We start from the raw sequence: 19,319 nt of genomic DNA, 5'->3' as shown, positions 1-19,319 counted from the left end.
TACCACACTGTACCGGAAACTTACTGACTACTATACTTATTTATATGCATCTGGCTTACATCTGGAACATATCACACTATCCATTGTCTACAAAACACCCCGATAGAGAAGAGAAGAGACACATTAATAACATCAGGTGGATACCCACATGTCACCTACTACAGGACAGGCCCAACAAAGAAAGCAACAAAAAAACTACCTATTGCTCCTGGCTAAAACATCTTTTACACATCAGGGATCTACAATCTATCATAGATGATCACTCCCACAGACCTTGGGAGGCAAGCCAGTCCTTGCTTACAAAAAGTTCTCCATCAACTTCACACCCTACAACAGAAACACTAATCCAGGAATTTAGCCCTGTAACAAGCCCTGTTGCCAACTCTATGGACACATCTACCCTCCTGCCACCATCACAGGGTCTAACCACATCATCTATACCAGCAACGGTCCATTCATGTGCACATCTACTAATGTAATGTATGCCATCATGTGCCAACAGTGCCCCTCTGCCATCCACATTGGACAAACCAGACTATCTCTACACAAAAGAATAAAGGGACACAAATCAGACATTCAAAATAGAAACATACAAAACCCAGTGGGGGAGCACTTTATCCTAGCTGGACACACAGTTTCTGACTTGAAAGTTGCCATTCTCAAGCAAAAACAAAAAACAAACCGCCAAGAACAGACTGCTGAGGTGAAATTCATCTGCAAATTTGAACATGCTGAAATAAGGTTTAAATGACTCAGATGGGTAGCTGTGTTAGTCTATAACTTAAAAAATGAGTGATCTTGTAGCACCTTACAGACTAACAAAAAATATAAATAGTGGCATGAGCTTTTGTGGGCACAAGCCATTTCATCGAAGAAGTTTAAGGTTTTTTTAAGGTTTAATAAGACACTCCATACGTCTATTCTCACATTACAATAGGTAATTTCCGTTCCTTTTCTGATTTTTCTCTTCAGCATGTGAGAAAATGAGCTGTAGCTCACAAAAGCTTGTGTTGCAATAAATTTGTTAATCTCTGAAGTGCCACCAGACTCCTTACTACTTTCAGAGGTATTATCTATTTGCAAATATTGAACTCTGACAGCAGCAAGAAATAGGCTGGCACCTTTGCAGGAGGAGAAGTGTATATTCAGTGTACAATAAAGGGCAAACTTTAGCTCCTTGGGATTTAGAATGGATCCTGGGAGCATGTCCTACTGTACAGAGAGTGTTACACTGTACATAAAACAAAACACTCAGTTTGGGAGTTAAAGTACCAGTCCTCAGCTGGTGATGAGGGAGCCCTAGCCAGGAAGCAGGTTGGTTTGACTTCACAGCAGGGATGGGCAAGAGAGCATCTGTGGGCTGGATCCAGCTGCCAAGTTATTTGCTCTGGCTTGACGCTGCCCTACCGCTACCCCTCCCTACCCCCGGCCAATCAATACTGGGGGTTGGAGGAAGTGAAGTCTCCTCCCACAAAGGGACTTTGCACTTAGTGTGAACGTGCTGTTTTGAACAGTTGGTGGTTTACTTTAGGCGCTGCATGGGCCTTGCAGAGCGAGGGCGAGAGACAATCAGGCCCTGGGGGTGAGGAGCTCCCAAAGTTTCCTGCCATCCGGGGCCCAGGCCTAGAGGGAAGTGCCAGCTGTTCAAAACAGCTGGTGGTTCTCTCTAGGAGTCTAGGGGCAGGGTCTGGGGGTGCGGGAGCTTTGGTGCGTCCGAGCCCCGCCCCTTCTGTTTGAGGTCCTGCTCCTTCCAAGGCTGGCAGAGCCACTTAAAAAAATTGTGAAATACCCCCCCCCCCTCTAAAATTATAGCCTAGCCCACCCCTGCCCCCCAGGCTGGCTAGGATCCCCTGGGAGCAGCCTGCCTGGCTTCCCAGCAGCAGCGGGGGCGGGGCCAGTGGAACGCAGAATGTTTAGCTGGTTTCCTCGGTAACAGCCGCGTCGTAGCCGCGGAGCCGCAGTGACGTTGAGCACCCGGCGGGGCGGGAGCGCGGACTGCGCGGCCCTGACGTAAGCGATTCTGGCCCGGCTGCTGCGGGGTGTGTGTGGCGCGGGAGGTGGAAGAACCGTTTGTGAAACTCGAGGCGCGCGCGCTAGGGGAAACCAGCGCGGGTCCGCTGAGCTGGCGGCGGAGTAACGCTAGAGGCGCCGCTCGCGCTCTGTCCGCACGGGCCGAAACGGGACCAAGCTGGACGCGCAGGCGCCGCTGCAGGGCGCGGAGGTAGCAGCTCCCAAGCGCGGGCCGGGGAAGCCCCCAGCGCTGCAGGGCGCAGCGGTCCCGCAGTGCTGCGCGGTGCCCTGGTGTGTGCCAGGGCTGGAGAGTCGTGTCACGCGCGTGCATTGCCACGCTCGTGTGTGCGCCTGTTTCACTGTAGGGCGGGGTACCCCCCCCCCCCCCATTGTTTCCAAAGACTTCCCATAATAGGGGTCCTCGGGACCTTTCCTCTCAGGAGCATTAGCGCCGCCAGTGTGTGTTTGGCCCCCTACAAAAATGCCTTGTCCGTGTCTGGTGACAGCGAAGCGCAGCCCCGGGCAGCCTAGGCTAGTGAGTGGGCTGCATGGGTGGCCTCCTTCACCTCAGGAGGCCACAGGATTGTCGCAAATAGTTTTGCTGATTGCGCTTGAGTACCTCAAATGTCCAGGATGTGCGGATTGAATCATAGCGGTGCTCTGAATGCAGAGGGAGCGCAGGGACCTCCCCGTCAGTGTTATGTGCGGTCAGTACTCCCCTTGCGTTAAGTGCATGTCACTATAGCACTGCCAGTAGGGAAAAACAACACCCCTGTGCAGATACACAGTAAACACAATGCCTCGTGGGCCACAAACAGATCCCTGATGGGCTGAAGGTTGCTCACTACTGGTAGTGAGAGTTAGCTAAGGGCTTGTCTACGGGCACAAATAATTCCTGGCACAAGGGGCTGTGAATCTGCCCTGCACTAACAAGCCTGCTGTGGGCTACTTGTCCTTCAGTACTCTGCTGATGCACATGCACCATTTGTTGATGTACTTTGAGCAGGTCCCACTCCAAAGAGTACAGGCTAAACATTCTGATGCCTTGTTGCTCCCATAGCAACAGTCTCTGCTGCACTGGGAATACCTAGGAGCTGTTAGTAGTAGCACTGGGGTAGGGAAAAGGAGAGAGCCAGGCTGGACTACCTGGACAGTCCTTTTTTTTTCCTTACATCTCCTGGCAAATACATAGTTCCTGCTTCTGGATAGGCAAGAAAAAGAATCAGTCCAGGCTCCCCTATAAATCTGCCTACTCAGCAGAAGGTCTTAGCAGACTATATCCTCTGGGGCACCATCTGAGGCAAGAGTGCCATCAATTCCCAGGTAGGGATGGTCAAGGAAGATGAACTATGCTGCCACTCACTTTTAATGCTTCATTACATTTTCTTGTTGGGCCCCTGCCTCATTCAGTGTACAAGCTGGACTCACAAGGGCGGAGCAAATTAAGTTGGTGCAGGCTTTCTGACATTCTGGCATTTCTTAACTTTTGTGTGCTTGAATTTGCAGCCTTAATCATTTTTAACATAGTTTGTTGTGTGTAATTTCCTATATCAGTACTCAGAGACCCCAATCTATATCCCTTTGTGCTAAGTTTTATACAAGCATATTCAAAAACATAGTTCCTGCTTCAGAGCATTTAGAATCTAAAATCAGATTAGAATCTAAAACTCGTCTCCTGGTATGATAAGGGAATGGGCCAAATTCAGATTGGTTATGTAAATTAGATCCCCCCCCTCTAGTTTAGGTTCCGTCAATATGTATACACATTGTAATATGTAAAGGATTATAAATTGATGTAATATGTATACCATGGAGCCTGTAATGAGATGCAAAAGATGTAAACTAAAGTAAGGGGGAAGCTAATTTCCAATTTTCAGCTCTTTGATGTGCAAGTTACAATAATATAGACTAGACACCAGGAGAGTGGGTGTAAGTAGCTCAGTGGGTGCCCTGTTAAGTGTAAGGAAATCTAACTTATTTCATGATTGAATGTAACCCTTTGAGTCTATAATACTCTAAATACATAAGTTTAGAAAGACTGTAGAAGAAATCTAGGAGTGCATACAATGTACTTTGAAGAATCAATATGAAAGCATATGTTTTCTTCTGCTTAGGCTTCTAAACGTTTTTATTTTCCTTAGAGTCTGGTCTAACAAGTGGATTTAATTGCTATATTTAATAGAAAACCTGGTGTTAACTTAATCAAGTTGCTGGATTGGTTAAAGAGGCCAGTACGTCTCTTCTGGTTTTAACTGTGTGAATTTACTGATCTTGAAAAACTGAAGCCCCTTTTTAAAAAAATCCATGGAACAAGTGCAATACCGGCAGCAGAGTAATGAACACTTCCACACACTGCCCTTCTATTGCACCTCAAATCCAATCTGCAGGAGACGAGTCTAGGGTTAATTCAGTCTCCACAGCTGCCAGAGAGCTGTGGGCTGCCATGATTCTGCCCCACAGGGTACAAAAAAGACAAGTTGTAAGCATGCTTTAATCTCAGCCCAGCTCTATACCCTCTATTGAGGGCAGAGCTGTCCTCAGGCCTTCCCCTGACTGCGTACCTCACTGTAATGGCCAGACACTACCAGACCCTTTTTGCCTCTCTACATGCACACATCCTACTGGTCACTCTATTGTACTATGAGAGAAAATAAAAGCATCTTCTACAAAGGGGCTTTGTTTTCTTTACCTAATAACACAAGATGGAATTTAATTGAAGATGTATAACTCCATTAACCCCTTTGTTTCCAATTGTTATAGCCTTTCCCCTTCCCTAAACCTCTCAGTATGCGCTAGGGATGTTAAAGACTAGTCCACTATAAGATAGAGGCAGTAAGGGGAGGTGGGGAAAGAGTGGGTATTTGAAAGCGGCAGTGCCGCACAGCTGAGTTCGGGCTCAGCTGTGCGGCGTTGCACGTGTGGAGCCTGGGGTGTGGCATTTCAAAGCAGCAGCGCAGCATGGAGCCCGGGGTCAGTGCTGGAGACTCTTGTGTATTTCAAAACTGGCACCCCGGTGCATATTTCAAAGGAGGAATGTGAAAGTTCCTATGGACTAATCAATTAACTGCTAGTTAACATCCTTAGCATGAGCTTTTCTCTCACACATGCTTTTACAACAAAATCATAATCTCATAAGAGCATTCAAGAAAGACTTAAAAAATAGAACTAGATAAGCATTGATGGACCTATCATCCATACATTTATTAGCCATGATGGGTAGAAATGGTGTCCCTAGCCTCTGTTTGTCAGAGGCTGAGAATGGGTAACAGGAGTGATCACTTGAGTATTCTTGCGCAAGAGGGCTTTTTCCCGAGTGGGACCGTGAAAGTATTTGCGCAAGAAGCACTGATTTTGTACATTACAAAGTCAGTGCTCTTGCGCAAATTCAAGCAGCCAGTGTAGACAGCTGGCAAGTTTTTGCGCAAAAGTGTCCGCTTTTGTGCAAAATCTTGCCAGTCTAGACGCACCCAGGGTATGTCTAGATTACATGCCTCTGCCAACAGAGACATGTAAAATAGGCTACCCGACATAGTCAATGAAATCGGGATTTAAATATCCCCGGCTTCATTAAAATAAAAATGGCCACCGCGCTGTGCCAGCTCAGCTGACCATTGGCACAGCATGCGAGTCAAGACGTGGATTGCTCTACAAGGGAAGCCTTTGTCGACCGCTCCTGTAAACCTCGTTTCACAAGGCATAAGGGAGCAGTCGACAAAGACTTCCCTTGTCGACCGATCCGCGACTTGACTCGCGTGCTGTGCCAATGATCAGCTGAGCTGGCACAGCGCGGTGGCCATTTTTATTTTAATGAAGCCGGGATATTTAAATCCTGGCTTCATTGACTATATCGGGTAGCCTATTTTATGTGCCTACAAAATTTCTCATCACAACTGGCATCTATTGATATAATTGTAGGTGTGAGATCAGCAATTTACTAGGCATGGTGAATGGATTTGCACTTACTCCCCACTCAAGGTTGAGGTTCTGAATGGGGCACATTGAAGGGAAGCCATATTGAAATTGACATGACTGTTTCCAATGCTGTTTGGGTTTGATGCTTCATGGGTTTGTCTATACGGGGCTGAGAATTTCACTTAAAATATTCTGTTATGAAACTCAAAGGGGTGAGGCATATGTTCAATGTTTTTCTCAAGTAGAACTATGCTACTTTTAAAAAGCTTTGTTTTTCTGTGATACAGTCATCACTTTACCATGGAAGAAAGCAAGCAAGAGAGGAGCCTGTCTCATCTTTTAGATGGCTTGGAAAATGCCCACAGAACTGATGTTCAACTTTACACCTCTGGACATTTGAACCATAACAAGCTTTATAAGCCCCAAAAGAATATAAAGCTAGGATACTGGGACAGCGCCAAGGAACTAACCCATTTCACAACAGAAAGAAAGCAATTCCCAACTCAAAATATTTGCAATGAGACAGCTCAGAAGATGAGAAATACTTCGTCTGATTTCACCCCCACCTCCACACTGGTTCCAGTACGTGCCGGAACGGCCTCTCCTTTCTTCAGACATACTCAGGCACCTACGTCCAGTGTTCCTCTCCCAGTGAAAGGCCCACTCACGTCTACTCCTTTAGAAAATCAGTTGAAAGAACTTAAAAATAAAATAGAAGAGGAGACTGAAAGACACAAAAAGCCACTTAAAAGAGAGGAGTTAGATGTGCCACAGATGAAGGTGTTGAAGTACAAGTCAGTTAAAAACAGCCGACGTTGTGCTGCTGAAGTTACTAAGGATGAATACCAATTTATGCCTTCATATTTAGCTGGAGTGACTAAAACTGATCAGTTAAACAAGTTTTTACATTTTGAGAGGAATTTTATAGCCAAGCATGATCTGCTAGAGAATGACGTCACTGGGAGCAAAGCATCAGAGCGGCATGAAAAGAAATTGGCTGAGGTAAGAAAAAGCATGTCAATAATGATTACAGAAATAATACATCTTCCTCCCAACTCTTCCCTCACCCCCAGATATTGCAAACTTTCTAAACTGGACAGGGTAAGAAATGATAAATCTCATCATTGGCTACAAGTGGGGCTCTCTCATAGGAAGGCGTTACAGTAAGACCTTCATTTAGTAGGAATTAGAGATAGAAAAGACTTGTTAAGTTCTCATTTGGACACCCAGCTGCTGTTGCTGGGTCTCACGTTGATCTCCAAACAGCTGATTAATATTGCTGTGAGCAGGGAAATGTATTTCAGACTGGGCATTTGAGAAAATCATTTTTGTAAGAGCTTGAGTCGCTTGGCCTATGTTGTGGTGTGCAAGGGTGGGTGGCTGTGTGAACAAAAGTGTTCAAGGTCAAGAGAGAGTCATAGCACAGGTTGACAGTGTGTCAATATTAGTCCCACTGACCATTCATAACATTGGGTCTCTCTCAGAAGCACAGAATATTGGCTGATCTGATTGCTATCTGTTCCTGATAAGTTTAAGAATACAGGCTACCAGTGATCATTAAACATGATTTGATTTAGGATGAGGCACTGGACTTTGCATACTGGATGACTCCAGTGGTATATTCTGTTCAGATTGAATCAAGAGAGTCTGGGAGGCAATGTAGCCAAGGTTTTTGCTCCATCCTTGAGTTCAAGTGGTTTCTTGCTCTGAAACTGGCTTTGATGCTGCTTGGATGTGATTCTCAGAATGGGATGAAGGTGCTACTAGCAAAGCTTCTCTGGTGCACCATAGAATCCCTGCTTGCACTACAGCATTTGAGTCACCAACACTAATTGCTGAGTATTCTTGGAACCCACCAGGTTTCAGAGGGCTTTATTGGAGGATGCTGCTTTGATGATGAACGACTCTACTGATCGCCAGGGGACCTTAGAAGCTTATTTGTTCTTGACCATTGATACATTCGCTTCCACTAGTCCTCTGCCAGTTGTCTGCCTATGTCATCATGGTACCCAGTAGCCTTGTGAATCATGCTGTAGGCAGGGAGATAGAGAGCTAAGAGTACTGATGACAGAAATAGAAATCTGTGACTGCAGCCTAAAAGATTTTAGAAATGTTATCCTGTGGCAGTGCAAGAGGCAAAAGGGTCCTCCAATTTACATACTAGCTATTTTGTAAGAGTGCAGTAGAGAGGTGATCAGCAATATTGGCAGACAGAGTTGAGTCTTAGCAGGGCCCTGAGAAAGATGCCTGTTCACCAGAGAAGGGAGACTGATACCCAGGCTTGAAAGATGCAGCTGCCAACCTCAATGCAAATACTGGGCAAACCGGCTGTTGGCGATGAAATGGGGGAAGAACAGCTCAGAAAGGAGTGCCTCCCCTTCTTATATGCCACCAACATACTGCAGCAGCTGCACTAAGACGAAGTGTATAGCTCTGATAAGGGGGCTGAATGCTTGAGGAAGGCTGTCCACTTTCAGCTCATCTGAATACAAGCTGCCATTTGGAGTAAGGATGTTAAGTAGCGAGTAAATGACTAATCATGTACTCAGTACAGTTTGTATTGAGTGCACAATTAGTTGGTAAGCGGCTACTGCAGCTCTGCAGTTTAAATGCAGCAGGAGCTGGGCATGCATGCAGGAGTAGGTTCGGTATCCAGTGCGAGCTGGGACTGCTTTAATCCCGGCTCTTGCTGGGTCCCAGGTTGTGCCGTTGCCTTTTAAATGTCATAAGAGCTGTGTTGCTCTTACTAAACCATCTTGTTAGTCTTTAAAGTGCTACATTGTCCTGTATTTTGCTTCAGCTACCCCAGACTAACACGGCTACATTTCTATCACTATGTCACAAGAGGGCGCTGCTGCTGCTCCGGTGATTAAGCCATGCAAGCAGAGCTCCTGACTGTGTATTATAACTGGCTCACAGAACAAGAGACCCACAGTAGACAATCTGTACCTTTAACAAGTTTATTGCAAGCAATTCAGGAGCAAACTTTAAAAGCACTGTATGTATATGTATATTTAGTACTTAAACAATTAAAACAAAAGTGAAAGACATTAAAAGGCATTACAAGCAAAAAAAGGCATTAACAGCAATAATTAAATGGAATACTTAACAATCTAAATCTAATTCTTAGCCCAATTTAGAAGCCTAATTCTTAATACAATTTCACACACACACTTTCTCTCTCTCTCTCTCTCTCTCTCTCTCTCTCTCTCTCTCACCCACCCTCTGGGGCTTGTCAGACCCCAGGTAATGTTGGTTAATTTGGTTGAGGCGGAGGTCCAACATGCACGTCACCCCAATATGCCAAATCAACGGACTCCAACTCGTGGGGAAAAATGGTGTGGTATATATCCCCTTGGCAGGTGCCAGTCCGGTGGGATGCCATCCACTGGTTGCATACAGTCTAGGTGGGGTGATGTCTGTTAGTGACACCTCCTTCTTCTTACTGGTTGTGTACATGACCGACCGATCCAGAAACACCCAGTTTTTGCACCATCCAATGTTGCTTGTCTCACCACGAGTGAGAAACAATGGTCTGTGCTTGGTTAGATTCTTCCCTTGTTACTTTTTCTTATCTGAAAATACTGCCACAGCATGCATACACAGTTCTTTTATTTCACACAGTCCTTTTTCTTAAAGTTGTAAACAAGTCCATAATCCTCCAGGGCTCTCTTGCCTGAACCTCAGCATGGCCTCTCTTCAGTTCACTTACTGTTGAATCACTCATACTAACCATTCACACTACCCATGATTCGTGACAACTACATTTAAAAGGCAGAGCTAGAGCGCTGTTGTGTCTTTACCTTCGCTGCCCTCACCCCCCTACCGCTCACTGTAGAGACTGTGCTGGGGAGGAAACCAGCTTTTAAGCCATTTCCCCCCCAGCTCCTGCTTCCCCTGCTCCTTGCTGCCTCTGATATAGAGTGGGGAGGGAATGTGAGTAGTCAACTCAATTACCTGATAAACCTAGGCTTATTGGGTAGTCAACTAATCGACTACTCTTTTACATCCCTAATTTGGAGGGAACGGGCTAAAAAGTTGGTTACTTCTACCAGCAATATATTTTCCTAGAGGAACTTTCTCCAATTGGTCCCAGGGTGCATCCCAGCTAGGGTACCAGGGAGAACAAGAGGAGAGTAGGCAAAAGAGTAAACATCTACCTAAAAGAGCCCTCCCAGGAACAGACTGAGGGTATGTCTACATGGCAAAGTTATTTCGCAATAACAGCCCTTATTTCGAAATAACTTTCCTAGCATCTACACAGCCAAACTGCTATTTCGAAATAAATACGAAATAGCGGAGCACTTATTTTGAATTTGGTAAACCTCATTCTACAAGGAATAATGCCAAATTCGAAATAGCTATTTCGAAATAAGTGCTGTGTAGACACTTATTTTTAAATAGGGGGCCTCCAGCCTTCCCAGGGTGCCCTGGTGGCCGCTCCAGCCTTAACCAAGAACACTTCTCTTCCTCCCCCACTCCTCGGAGCCCTTAAAGGGGTAGACTCTGGCCACAGTGCCTGTGCCAGCTCCAAGCCTGCAAGCCCAGAGCCAGCAGTCACTGCTCCTGACCCAGTGGCCCCAAAGCATGAGCCAGCAAGTCACTGGCAGCCAGCCCTCCACTGCTCCTCAGGAGCAGTCTACCAGCTCCCAGGAGCCTACCAGGACCCAGAGAAGTAAGGCGCCTTCCTGGTCCAGAGTGGAGATCATGGACCTTATTCAGGTTTGGAGGGGATGCCCCCAACGTCCATGATCTCCGTACTAGACAGAGGAACACAGCCGTCTATGGCAGGATAGCTGCCAGCCTGGCTACCAAAGGCCACAGGCGAACCCAGGAGCAGGTTTGCATGACAATCAAGTTGGTCCGGTGAGACCCCCAACCCTGAGCCCTGAGCTTCCCCTCCCCCTTCTTCCCCTTGCTTCCCCCTTCCAGTTCCCTCCTCCCCTCTCCCACCCTCTCTTCTCCCCTCTCCTGCCTCCTTTCCCCAGTCTCACCAGAGTTTCATTCCCCGCCCCCCAGTTTTGTTAAATAAAGAGAGTTTGTGTTCATGAAAATACATGTATTTTATTTGACATCAGGAAGGGGAGTTGGGGAGGGGTAATTGGAAGGACATGAGGGATGAACGAGGCACAAGCCCCCCGTGGGGCAGACTAGGGAGGTTCTTAGTGCTCCTCAGGGTGGAAGCTCTCCCAAGGCCTCCTGGATACTGACAGCCCCCCTGATGGACCTTCCGGATGGCAGCCTGCAGAAAGTGCAGCCAGGCTCACAGCAACATGTCCAAGACAAGCACCAGAGTGCCCAGGGGCAGCTCTGGCTCCATGTTGCAGAGTGCTGTGGTGTCCCAAGTGAGGGCAATCAGAGCATACAGAGAAAAAATGCTTTGCTGTCCCTCATCGAGGTAGACAAGCAAGCAGGGAAACCTGAGAACTGGCTGTTTGGGGGGAAGGAAGGGGGGTCCCTTTAAGCACAGACCTCAGATAGCCTCAGGCAGCAGCCCCAGTCTAGCTCGTCTCCTCCATGTCAAGCCACGGTCTATAAAGGCCACTTGCTGGTCAGGACCCAACTGCTCACTACTTTGCTGTGTAGCTCTTGTAGCCAGGACTGTCCCAGCAAGCTGCCTTCTCATTGGCTCCTTATAAGACTATCTCTGATTGGCTGGGGGCTCTGTGCAGGCTCCCTCCAGCCTGCTTTAACCCCTTTTGGTCAGTGAGCACCAGCTGCCCCACTGCACTTAACCAAGATTGCCTTATATTTCTCAGTGTCCATGATAACAGGATTGAGAGTATGGACTCCAAAGGCAAGACCCTCATCTGGATGGAAGCCTATAGTGTTATGCTCATTTATAACAGCTGAGGTATTGGCCTCAAACATCTAAAAATTATACTTCATATATTTAGGCCTCATATACTAATCTATAATACTCTTCACTAGGCTTCTCTTTACTTTCTCTTGGTCATTACAAGCAACACATGTTTTTCATTTTCAATCAGAGCCTTTCTTACTGCTGAGGAGGATTTTCCATTGTATTTTTCATCCTATGAACCATATTATGAATGAGAGAAGATCTTTCCTTGAGTAATCTCCTCCTGACCCTTTAACTTCATTGCTTGGTTCTCATAATATTTAATTCCATACAGCATCAGGAAGGGCTCCACAGATTCATAGAGTGGTGAAGGGCTGCTGTTTGAGAACTAGGGATGTAAGTGGGTAGTCAAATATCTGATAAGCCTAGACTTATTGGGTAGTTGAGTCGACTATTCACATTTCTGCTCCCTCGCCCCTTGCTGCCTCTATATCAGAGGCAGTTTTGGGGCAGGGGAGAGGGGGAGGAGCTGGTTCCTCCCAGCATTGTCTCCATGGTGCCACCTGTCCCTTCCCTCCTGCTTTCCCCCTGGCTGCTGCCTCTACTAGATGGGGGTAGGGGAGGCTGTTGTGAAGCAGCCTCTGCCTGCAGTTGCGGCCCAGTCTGGGGCTGCTTGCGTGCCCAGCTCCTACTACATTTAAATTGCAGAGCTGCAGTGGGGATAGCTTCTGAACCTAGCACAAGCCAGGACTGAGCACCTTCCTTTATTAGCTAATCGTGCAGTTGATAAAAATTCTATCAGCTGCACGATTAGCCAATTACCTGCCTCTTAACATCTTTATTGAGAACCTCTGCTTTAAAGCATATTCCTGAGTCTCAAGCCTATGCTGTGTTACCTGTATCCCTTAGAGTCAAGTGGGGATAATGCATCCAACACACACCTGCATGTGGTTGTTCATTCTGAATTTTTTTTTTATTGCAGGAGCTCCAGAAGATCTGTGATTGTAATCGCCCTCATTTCAAACGGCTACAGGTCTTTGGGGATGTGTTTGAAGATATTTGCAACAGCTCTTTGATATTTGGTGATATTCTGAAGGAAGTTAAGGTAAGAGACACCAATTGGGCTTGGCACTTCATGATCTAAAGGTTCTTCAGCTGTGGTTTTATGTTACTTTGTATACCTTACTATGCACCTAGGGGCTATTCACAAAATGTGAATAAGCTAATAGTGCTCTATGCAGTCAGCATGTCCACCTCTTCCTTGCTTCAGTAAATGAAGTTACGTATATACTTACATTTTATTTCTCCCTGACCTCTTGGCCGCACATTAAAATCAGACACACCTGTTAATCCTTCCTGTGCTCTTGACGTACTCAGAGAATCTCCTAACTTGTATGTAATTGCTGTGCTCCCACAGGGGTTGTATGATACTTTTCTCATTTGTGCTCTCCCATGGCTCCTCTGCTCTTTTTAGCTAAACGTACAAGACCAGAGATTTGAAGTGCTGAGAGAGAGCAATTGTAGAAAATGTTTGTCTGCCTGTGTCATGGCTCCTTCCCCACTCTGGCAGAATAAATGCAGAAGTGGGGACCAGCAAAAGTACCCCAAAACCTTATCTACCAGGCTTTGGTATAAAACTCCCCCCCCCCAAAATCTTAACAACCTAGATTTTGGGAATAAAATCTCCATTGCCACCACCCAAATATGAATAAAGAAAATCAGGGGAGAGACTACTTGGGAAATCTCACCCCTAAAGTACAAACCAGGACACAACCATTAACCACTACCAGGTTACTAAAAATAAAAGAGAAAACTTTTATTATCACCACAATATTCCTGTTGCAAGGATAGTGACCAGATGAAAAAGTAACAAAGTAATACTCATGGACAGGGCTCGACAAATAATGTAATCTACTTGCCTGTGGCAAGCAGATTACAACCCAGAAGAGTTGGCGCAGAGCGATCTGCACATGCACAGAACCACTGCGTATGCACAGAGCGCAGAACCGCGCGGCTGGCGAGCGGGGCTCGCCGCCGCTTGGTGAGCCCTGCTCATGGAGAAACTATATAATGGCCCTAGAACTTGGTTATAAAGGAAAGCCAAAACATTTTTTTAAAAGTGCACAGACAGCAGATCCCATACCCAAACCATAAAACAATAAAACCTAACAGATTTATCTAAATTTTACCCTACTTACAGAAGTGAAGAATTGGTTCTTGGAGACAGAGATATGTCTGTCTCCCTCAGAAGCTGGAGGGAATTCCCAGAGAGAGGGGAGGGAAGACCCAAACATTCCTTTGTCCTAGTTTGAAATTCCTACCTACATTCCTATTGGCTGAATCTACTGGACTTAGGTAAGGTTAACCCCTTAGTTCCAGGCTGCTGGCTAAGCCTTATAATCATGACAGCCTGCCAGCAATTTGAGGTGATAAAAGCTTGCTCTACACCCCTACCATTTCCAGGTATCAATGTGCTAATTGGGAGGGTCTTCTATAGATCCATAATGGGATGGCACCATAGCAGCCGTGAACATACACACAATGGGATGTGGGGGATTATGTAGCCTTTAAAGATAATGTTTGCTTATGTTCATGTTCAAAGGCAAATAGGCCCAAAAATCTCCTTCTTCTTAAAAATAGGCTTGACAAAAGCCAAGCAAGGCTTGGTAAAATATAAGTAAAGTAAAGTAAATAAAACAGTTCAGATGCAAGTTGGAAATAAGGGTATAACCCCAAGTCATACTGGCCAGTTATACTGAAAGGATGTGAGAGACTTGATATTGTTTTAATCAAGCTGCAACTTTATTAGCTGTCTGGTCTAACTGGCAGATAAAAGTGGACAGTGCAGGAAACTCCATGATCATTTAATATCTGCTTAGGGTTTTCTGCCAGCCCCTTCACTCTCACTTTTCCATCCATGTCCATGAGAATACTGATGAATTCAGCATCTATTTCAGGGAGATGGGATTCACCTGTCAGTCTTGGGCACAGACATGTTTTGGCTGATATAAAAGAGGGCATTAGAAGATGTTGGGGAACCCCTGCCATCAGCATCACCCTTGTCTCCAGCAATCAGGCGAATCATATGTATTGGTTCTGGGTGACCCAGTTTGCACAACATTCCAGGGCTTCCAAGATCAGAAGCAACTGCCCTGACCATTTGCATCAGTTTGCTGCTGACGGACAAATGCAGCCAGCACCCCTGCTTCAGGCACTATCTTTGGTAGTCAGACACACAACCCTGGGCTCAACCGGCCCCTGTCCTGGGACCAGCCTCTCACCCCTGTTGGGAAGATCCTATCTCTGGCTTACCATTGATCCCAGCAATCTCACTTTATCTGCCCTGTGCTGCATTTAAAACTGCTCCCCCTGGCCCAGTTCTGGTGCTGAGCCCATCAGGAAAAGGGAAGCTACATTCTCCCCTGCACTCACCCTTCCCACAGTAGGAAAAACTTGAAACCCAATCACCTCAACCTCATCCCACACCTCTGTTGCTTTTAGAAGGGGGGCTATGTTCCCTCTCCTCTCTAATTCGTTTCTTTCTCCTGCCTCTGTTTCTCCATCTAGGACAGGGGTGGGCAATAATTTTTTGCCAGGGGCCACTTCAAAAACTTTCCTTTCCCACTAAGCACCCGTGTCCCTGGCAGTGGGAGGAGACTTTCAGTGCTCCCTCACCCCCAGGCCAATCGGGACCTGGGGGCAAGGAAAGGTGCGAAACCTCCTCCTGCCCTGCCGGGAGTGTGTGGTGGCTCCTGGCAGGGCGGATGAAACTTTATGTGCTTCCCCCCGGCCCTAGGTCCTAATTGGCCTGGAGGCGGGGGAGTGACAGAGTCTCCATGGGCCAGATCAACCTGCTTGGTGGGCCAGATCTGGTCTGCGGAGGCCCTTTAGCCCACTCCTGCTCTAGGAACTTATTCAAAGGGAGGGTATGTCTACACTACAGTGCTAATTCGAACTAACGTAGTTCGAATTAGTTAATTCGAACTAATGGATCCAGACTAAAAAACTAGTTCGAATTAGCGTTTTGCTAATTCGAACTAGCATGTCCACACAGAGTGGACCCTGAACCGGGGTTAAGGATGGCCGGAAGCAGTGCCGGCAGGGCATCAGATGAGGACTTAGAGCGTGGAGCTGCTGTCTCAGGCTAGCCGACGGCTGTGCTTAAAGGGACCCATCCCCCACCCCGGACAGACAGTTCTCAGGGGTACCCTGCTTGCAAAGCAGTCCTTGCTTGGAGTGCCCTGAGTGCCCACACTGGGTACATCACAGCACTCGGCCATCAGACCGGCTGCACTTACCGCAGGCTGCCATCTGGGGAGGGGGGGCAATTGGGAAGCTGCAGGAGAGGTTCCACCCCCAGAAGCCCGCAGAGCCAGCCCAGTCCTCCCCATCGGGGGCTCGTACCCCATTCCTCCCTCACCTCCTTCCACTTTCCCCTCCCTAGCCCCCCTTCATGAAGTACAAAATAAAGGACAATTGTGTTCAAAAATGGAATCTCTCTTTATTGAACAAAACTGGGGGAGACTGGGAAAAGGGGGTGGGAGAGGGGAAGAGAGAGGGTGGGAAAGGGGAGGGCAACTACAATGATGAGGGGTTTGGAGCAGGTCCCATATGAAGAGAGGCTAAAGAGACTGGGACTTTTCAGCTTAGAAAAGAGGAGATGGAGGGGGGATATGATAGAGGTCTATAAAAGCACGAGTGGGGTGGAGAGGGTGCATACAGAAAAGTTCTTCATTAGTTCCCATAATAGAATGACTAGAGGACACCAAATGAAATGAATGGGTAGCAGGCTTCAAACTAATAAAAGAAAGTTCTTCTTCACAAAGCAAAGAGTCAACCTGTGGAACTCCTTGCTGCAGGAGGCTGTGAAGGCTACAACTAGAACAGAGTTTAAAGAGAAGTGAGATCAATTCATGGAGGTTGGGTCCATGGAGTGGTATTAGCCAGGGGGTAGGAGCGGTGTCCCTGCCCGAAGTTTGTGGAAGGCTGGAGATGGATGGCACGAGACAAATGGCTTGGTCACTGTCTTTGGTCCATCCCCTCCAGGGTCCCTAGTGTTGGCCGCTGTCGGCAGACAGGCTACTGGGCTAGATGGACCTTTGGTCTGACCCAGGACGGCCATTCTAAGCTCAGGGTCGGGGGTCTCAGTGGACCACCTTGATTTTCATGCAAACCTGCTCCTGGGTGGCCAGGCTGGCAGCTCTCCTGCCCTAGACGGCCGCTTTCCTGTGCCTAGTGCGGAGGTCGTGGACAAGGTCCACGATGTCTGCACTGGACAGGCGGGTACCCACCTCTTGCGGTCCCGGGCAAGCTCCCAGGAGCCGCCAGCCTGGTCCCGGGAAGAGGGGAAGGGCTGGGGGGCATTGGGTGGCTAGCTTGAGCCGTGCCAGGTGCAGGGTCTGCTGGCTGGGTGCTGGCAGGCTTGCACCTGGCACGGGCACCGTAGCCAGCCCGTGTCCCTTTAAGGGGTCCGGGGCCGGGAGGGGGGCAGACGAGTTTCCCTGGTGTTGGCCAGAGTGTCCACCAGGGAAAGCTGGGAAGGGCTAGCCTCCCACTAGTTCGAATTAAGGGGCTACACACCCCTTAATTCGAACTAGTAAGTTTGAACTAGGCTTAGTCCTCGTAGAAGGAGGTTTACCAAGTTCGACCTAAGCGCTCCGCTAGTTCGAATTAAGTTCGAACTAGCAGAGCGCTACTGTAGCGCCTATCAAAGTTAATTCGAACTAACGGATGTTAGTTCGAATTAACTTTGTAGTGTAGACATACCCGGAGAGATTTCCCTGCTCTCATCATTCTGTGTACACATGGCACTGTGCCAACTTGTATGCTGCGGTCCTCTCTGCCTGCTGCTGCTCTTTCTGCTACAGTGAAAAAGGGCTTCTGCAGCCAGGCTTGCCTTTTTCAACTCCCCAGCCCGTCTGGTCCCAGAGGATGAGTCTCAGCATCATTATGCTGATGCAGGCCCACTTTTTCAGCAGCTTTTGCACTCCCTCTCACTTTTGCACTCCCTCTCTAAAGTGCTGTTCTCTTCCTCCTCACCCCGCTCGCTAGGGTGACCATATTTCTCAAAGGAAGAGTGGAACATGGTGTGGGGCTAGCTTGAGCCATAATTCCCCTTCCCCCACTGCGCCAGGATGACCCAAGTCACTCACCTCACCCTTTCATGTCCCTGGTGAGCTCTAGTATTGCTCCACCCTCCCCCTGAACATTCCTACACATCCTGCTTTTTTTGACAAAAGTGGGCATTTGTCACATTTGTTCTTGCCAACTGGTCAAGTCAACAAAAGCAAATGGGACAAACGTCTACTTTTGCCAAAAGTATCAGAACAGATGGGACAAAGTTTACAAAAGGGACAGTCCCAGCCAAAATGGTCATCCTATCCCCCACTTAAGTTGCAGTGTGGTCACTGGAAACATATTTTGCTCTTTACTGTTTTTTTACACATTCTAAATAATGTGTTAATTTTTTGAAAATTGCTGTCTATATTAATAGTTAGTGGTAAGGTATTTACACAAATGTTAATTAAAATTATGTTTAATAGGAAAAACTTAAAAAAACAACAAATAGCCTAGTAGCATCTTAATTCAGTGCTACTAGACTACAGTCAGTCCCCGAGTTATGCGTATCCGACTTACATCGGATCCGCAGTTACGAACGGGGCTTTTCTCGCCCCAGAGGACGGGAGCGGCGGGACGCCTAGATGCACCGCGGTCCCGCCGCCCGCGTCCTCCGGAGCGAGAAAAGCTGCTCCGCATCTCCCTGGTCTGCTGGAGCCCCTCCCAGCAGACCAGGGAGACGTGGAACAAAGCCACGGAGCACGCGGGCAGCGGGACAGCCCAGACGCGCCGTGGCGCCCCCCCCCCTCCCGAAGACCAGGGAGACTCGGAGCAAAGCCGCGGAGGATGCGGGTGGGACCGCGGCATGTCTCGGCGGTCCCGCCACCCGCGTCTCCCTGGTCTGCTGGGGCGGGCGGCGCAGCTAGTGCACCTCCCCCCCAGCAGACCAGGCTTTTCTCACCGACGACGCCTGGGGTAGAGCAGCTGGGGCGCTGCCGGGTTGGTCCCGCAGCGCCGCTCCTCGTCGCTACTGGACCAACCCGGCAGCACCCCAGCTGCTCTGCCCCAGGCATCCCCAAGTCAGCCGCTGCTGAAACTGACCAGCGGCTGACTACAGGGAGCCCGAAGCAGAGTTGCTCTGCCCCGGCTTCCTGGAATCAGCCGCTGATCAGTTTCAGCAGCGGCTGACTTGGGGACACCTGAGGTAGAGCAGCTGGAGTGCTGCCGGGTTGGTCCCCGCAGCACTGAGGTGCGGCTCTGCGGGGACCTACCCGGCAGCGCCCCAGCTGCTCTACCCCAGGTGTCCCCAAGTCAGCCGCTGTTGAAACTGATCAGCGGCTGATTCCAGGAAGCCGGGGCAGAGCAACTCTGCCTCGGGCTCCCTGTAGTCAGCCACTGGTCAGTTTCAGCAGCGGCTGAATCTGGACGCCAGTTCCGACTTACATACAAATTCAACTTAAGAACAAACCTACAGTCCCTATCTTGTACGTAACCCGGGGACTGCCTGTATTTGTTGTTTTTTTAAGTTTTTCCTGTT

At 48.1% G+C, this 19,319-nt stretch overlaps 1 protein-coding gene across 8 annotated transcripts in view; it reads left to right on the top strand.

Moving 5' to 3' along the window:
• Positions 1 to 1,587: 1,587 nt before the first annotated feature.
• C3H6orf118 (chromosome 3 C6orf118 homolog) overlaps positions 1,588 to 19,319 on the top strand; it is a 66,407-nt gene continuing 48,675 nt past the window's right edge. For 4 of the 8 annotated variants that reach the window (XR_012902759.2, XM_089777324.1, XM_075924610.2 and 1 more), the window contains exons 1-3: positions 2,082 to 2,221; positions 6,210 to 6,924; positions 12,708 to 12,830. Coding sequence is in view for 7 of the 8 variants with exons in the window: in XM_089777324.1 (XP_089633450.1) it covers positions 6,223 to 6,924; positions 12,708 to 12,830 (825 nt within the window). In the remaining variant the exon portion in view is untranslated. The other 4 variants (XM_075924604.2, XM_075924605.2, XM_089777323.1 and 1 more) reach the window with 4 other exon arrangements.

This window comes from Pelodiscus sinensis, chromosome 3 (assembly GCF_052426305.1).
Source record: "Pelodiscus sinensis isolate ZL-2025 chromosome 3, ASM5242630v1, whole genome shotgun sequence".
In the NCBI taxonomy this organism is placed as follows: domain Eukaryota; kingdom Metazoa; phylum Chordata; order Testudines; family Trionychidae; genus Pelodiscus; species Pelodiscus sinensis.
This window is presented reverse-complemented; position numbering and strand designations above follow the sequence as displayed.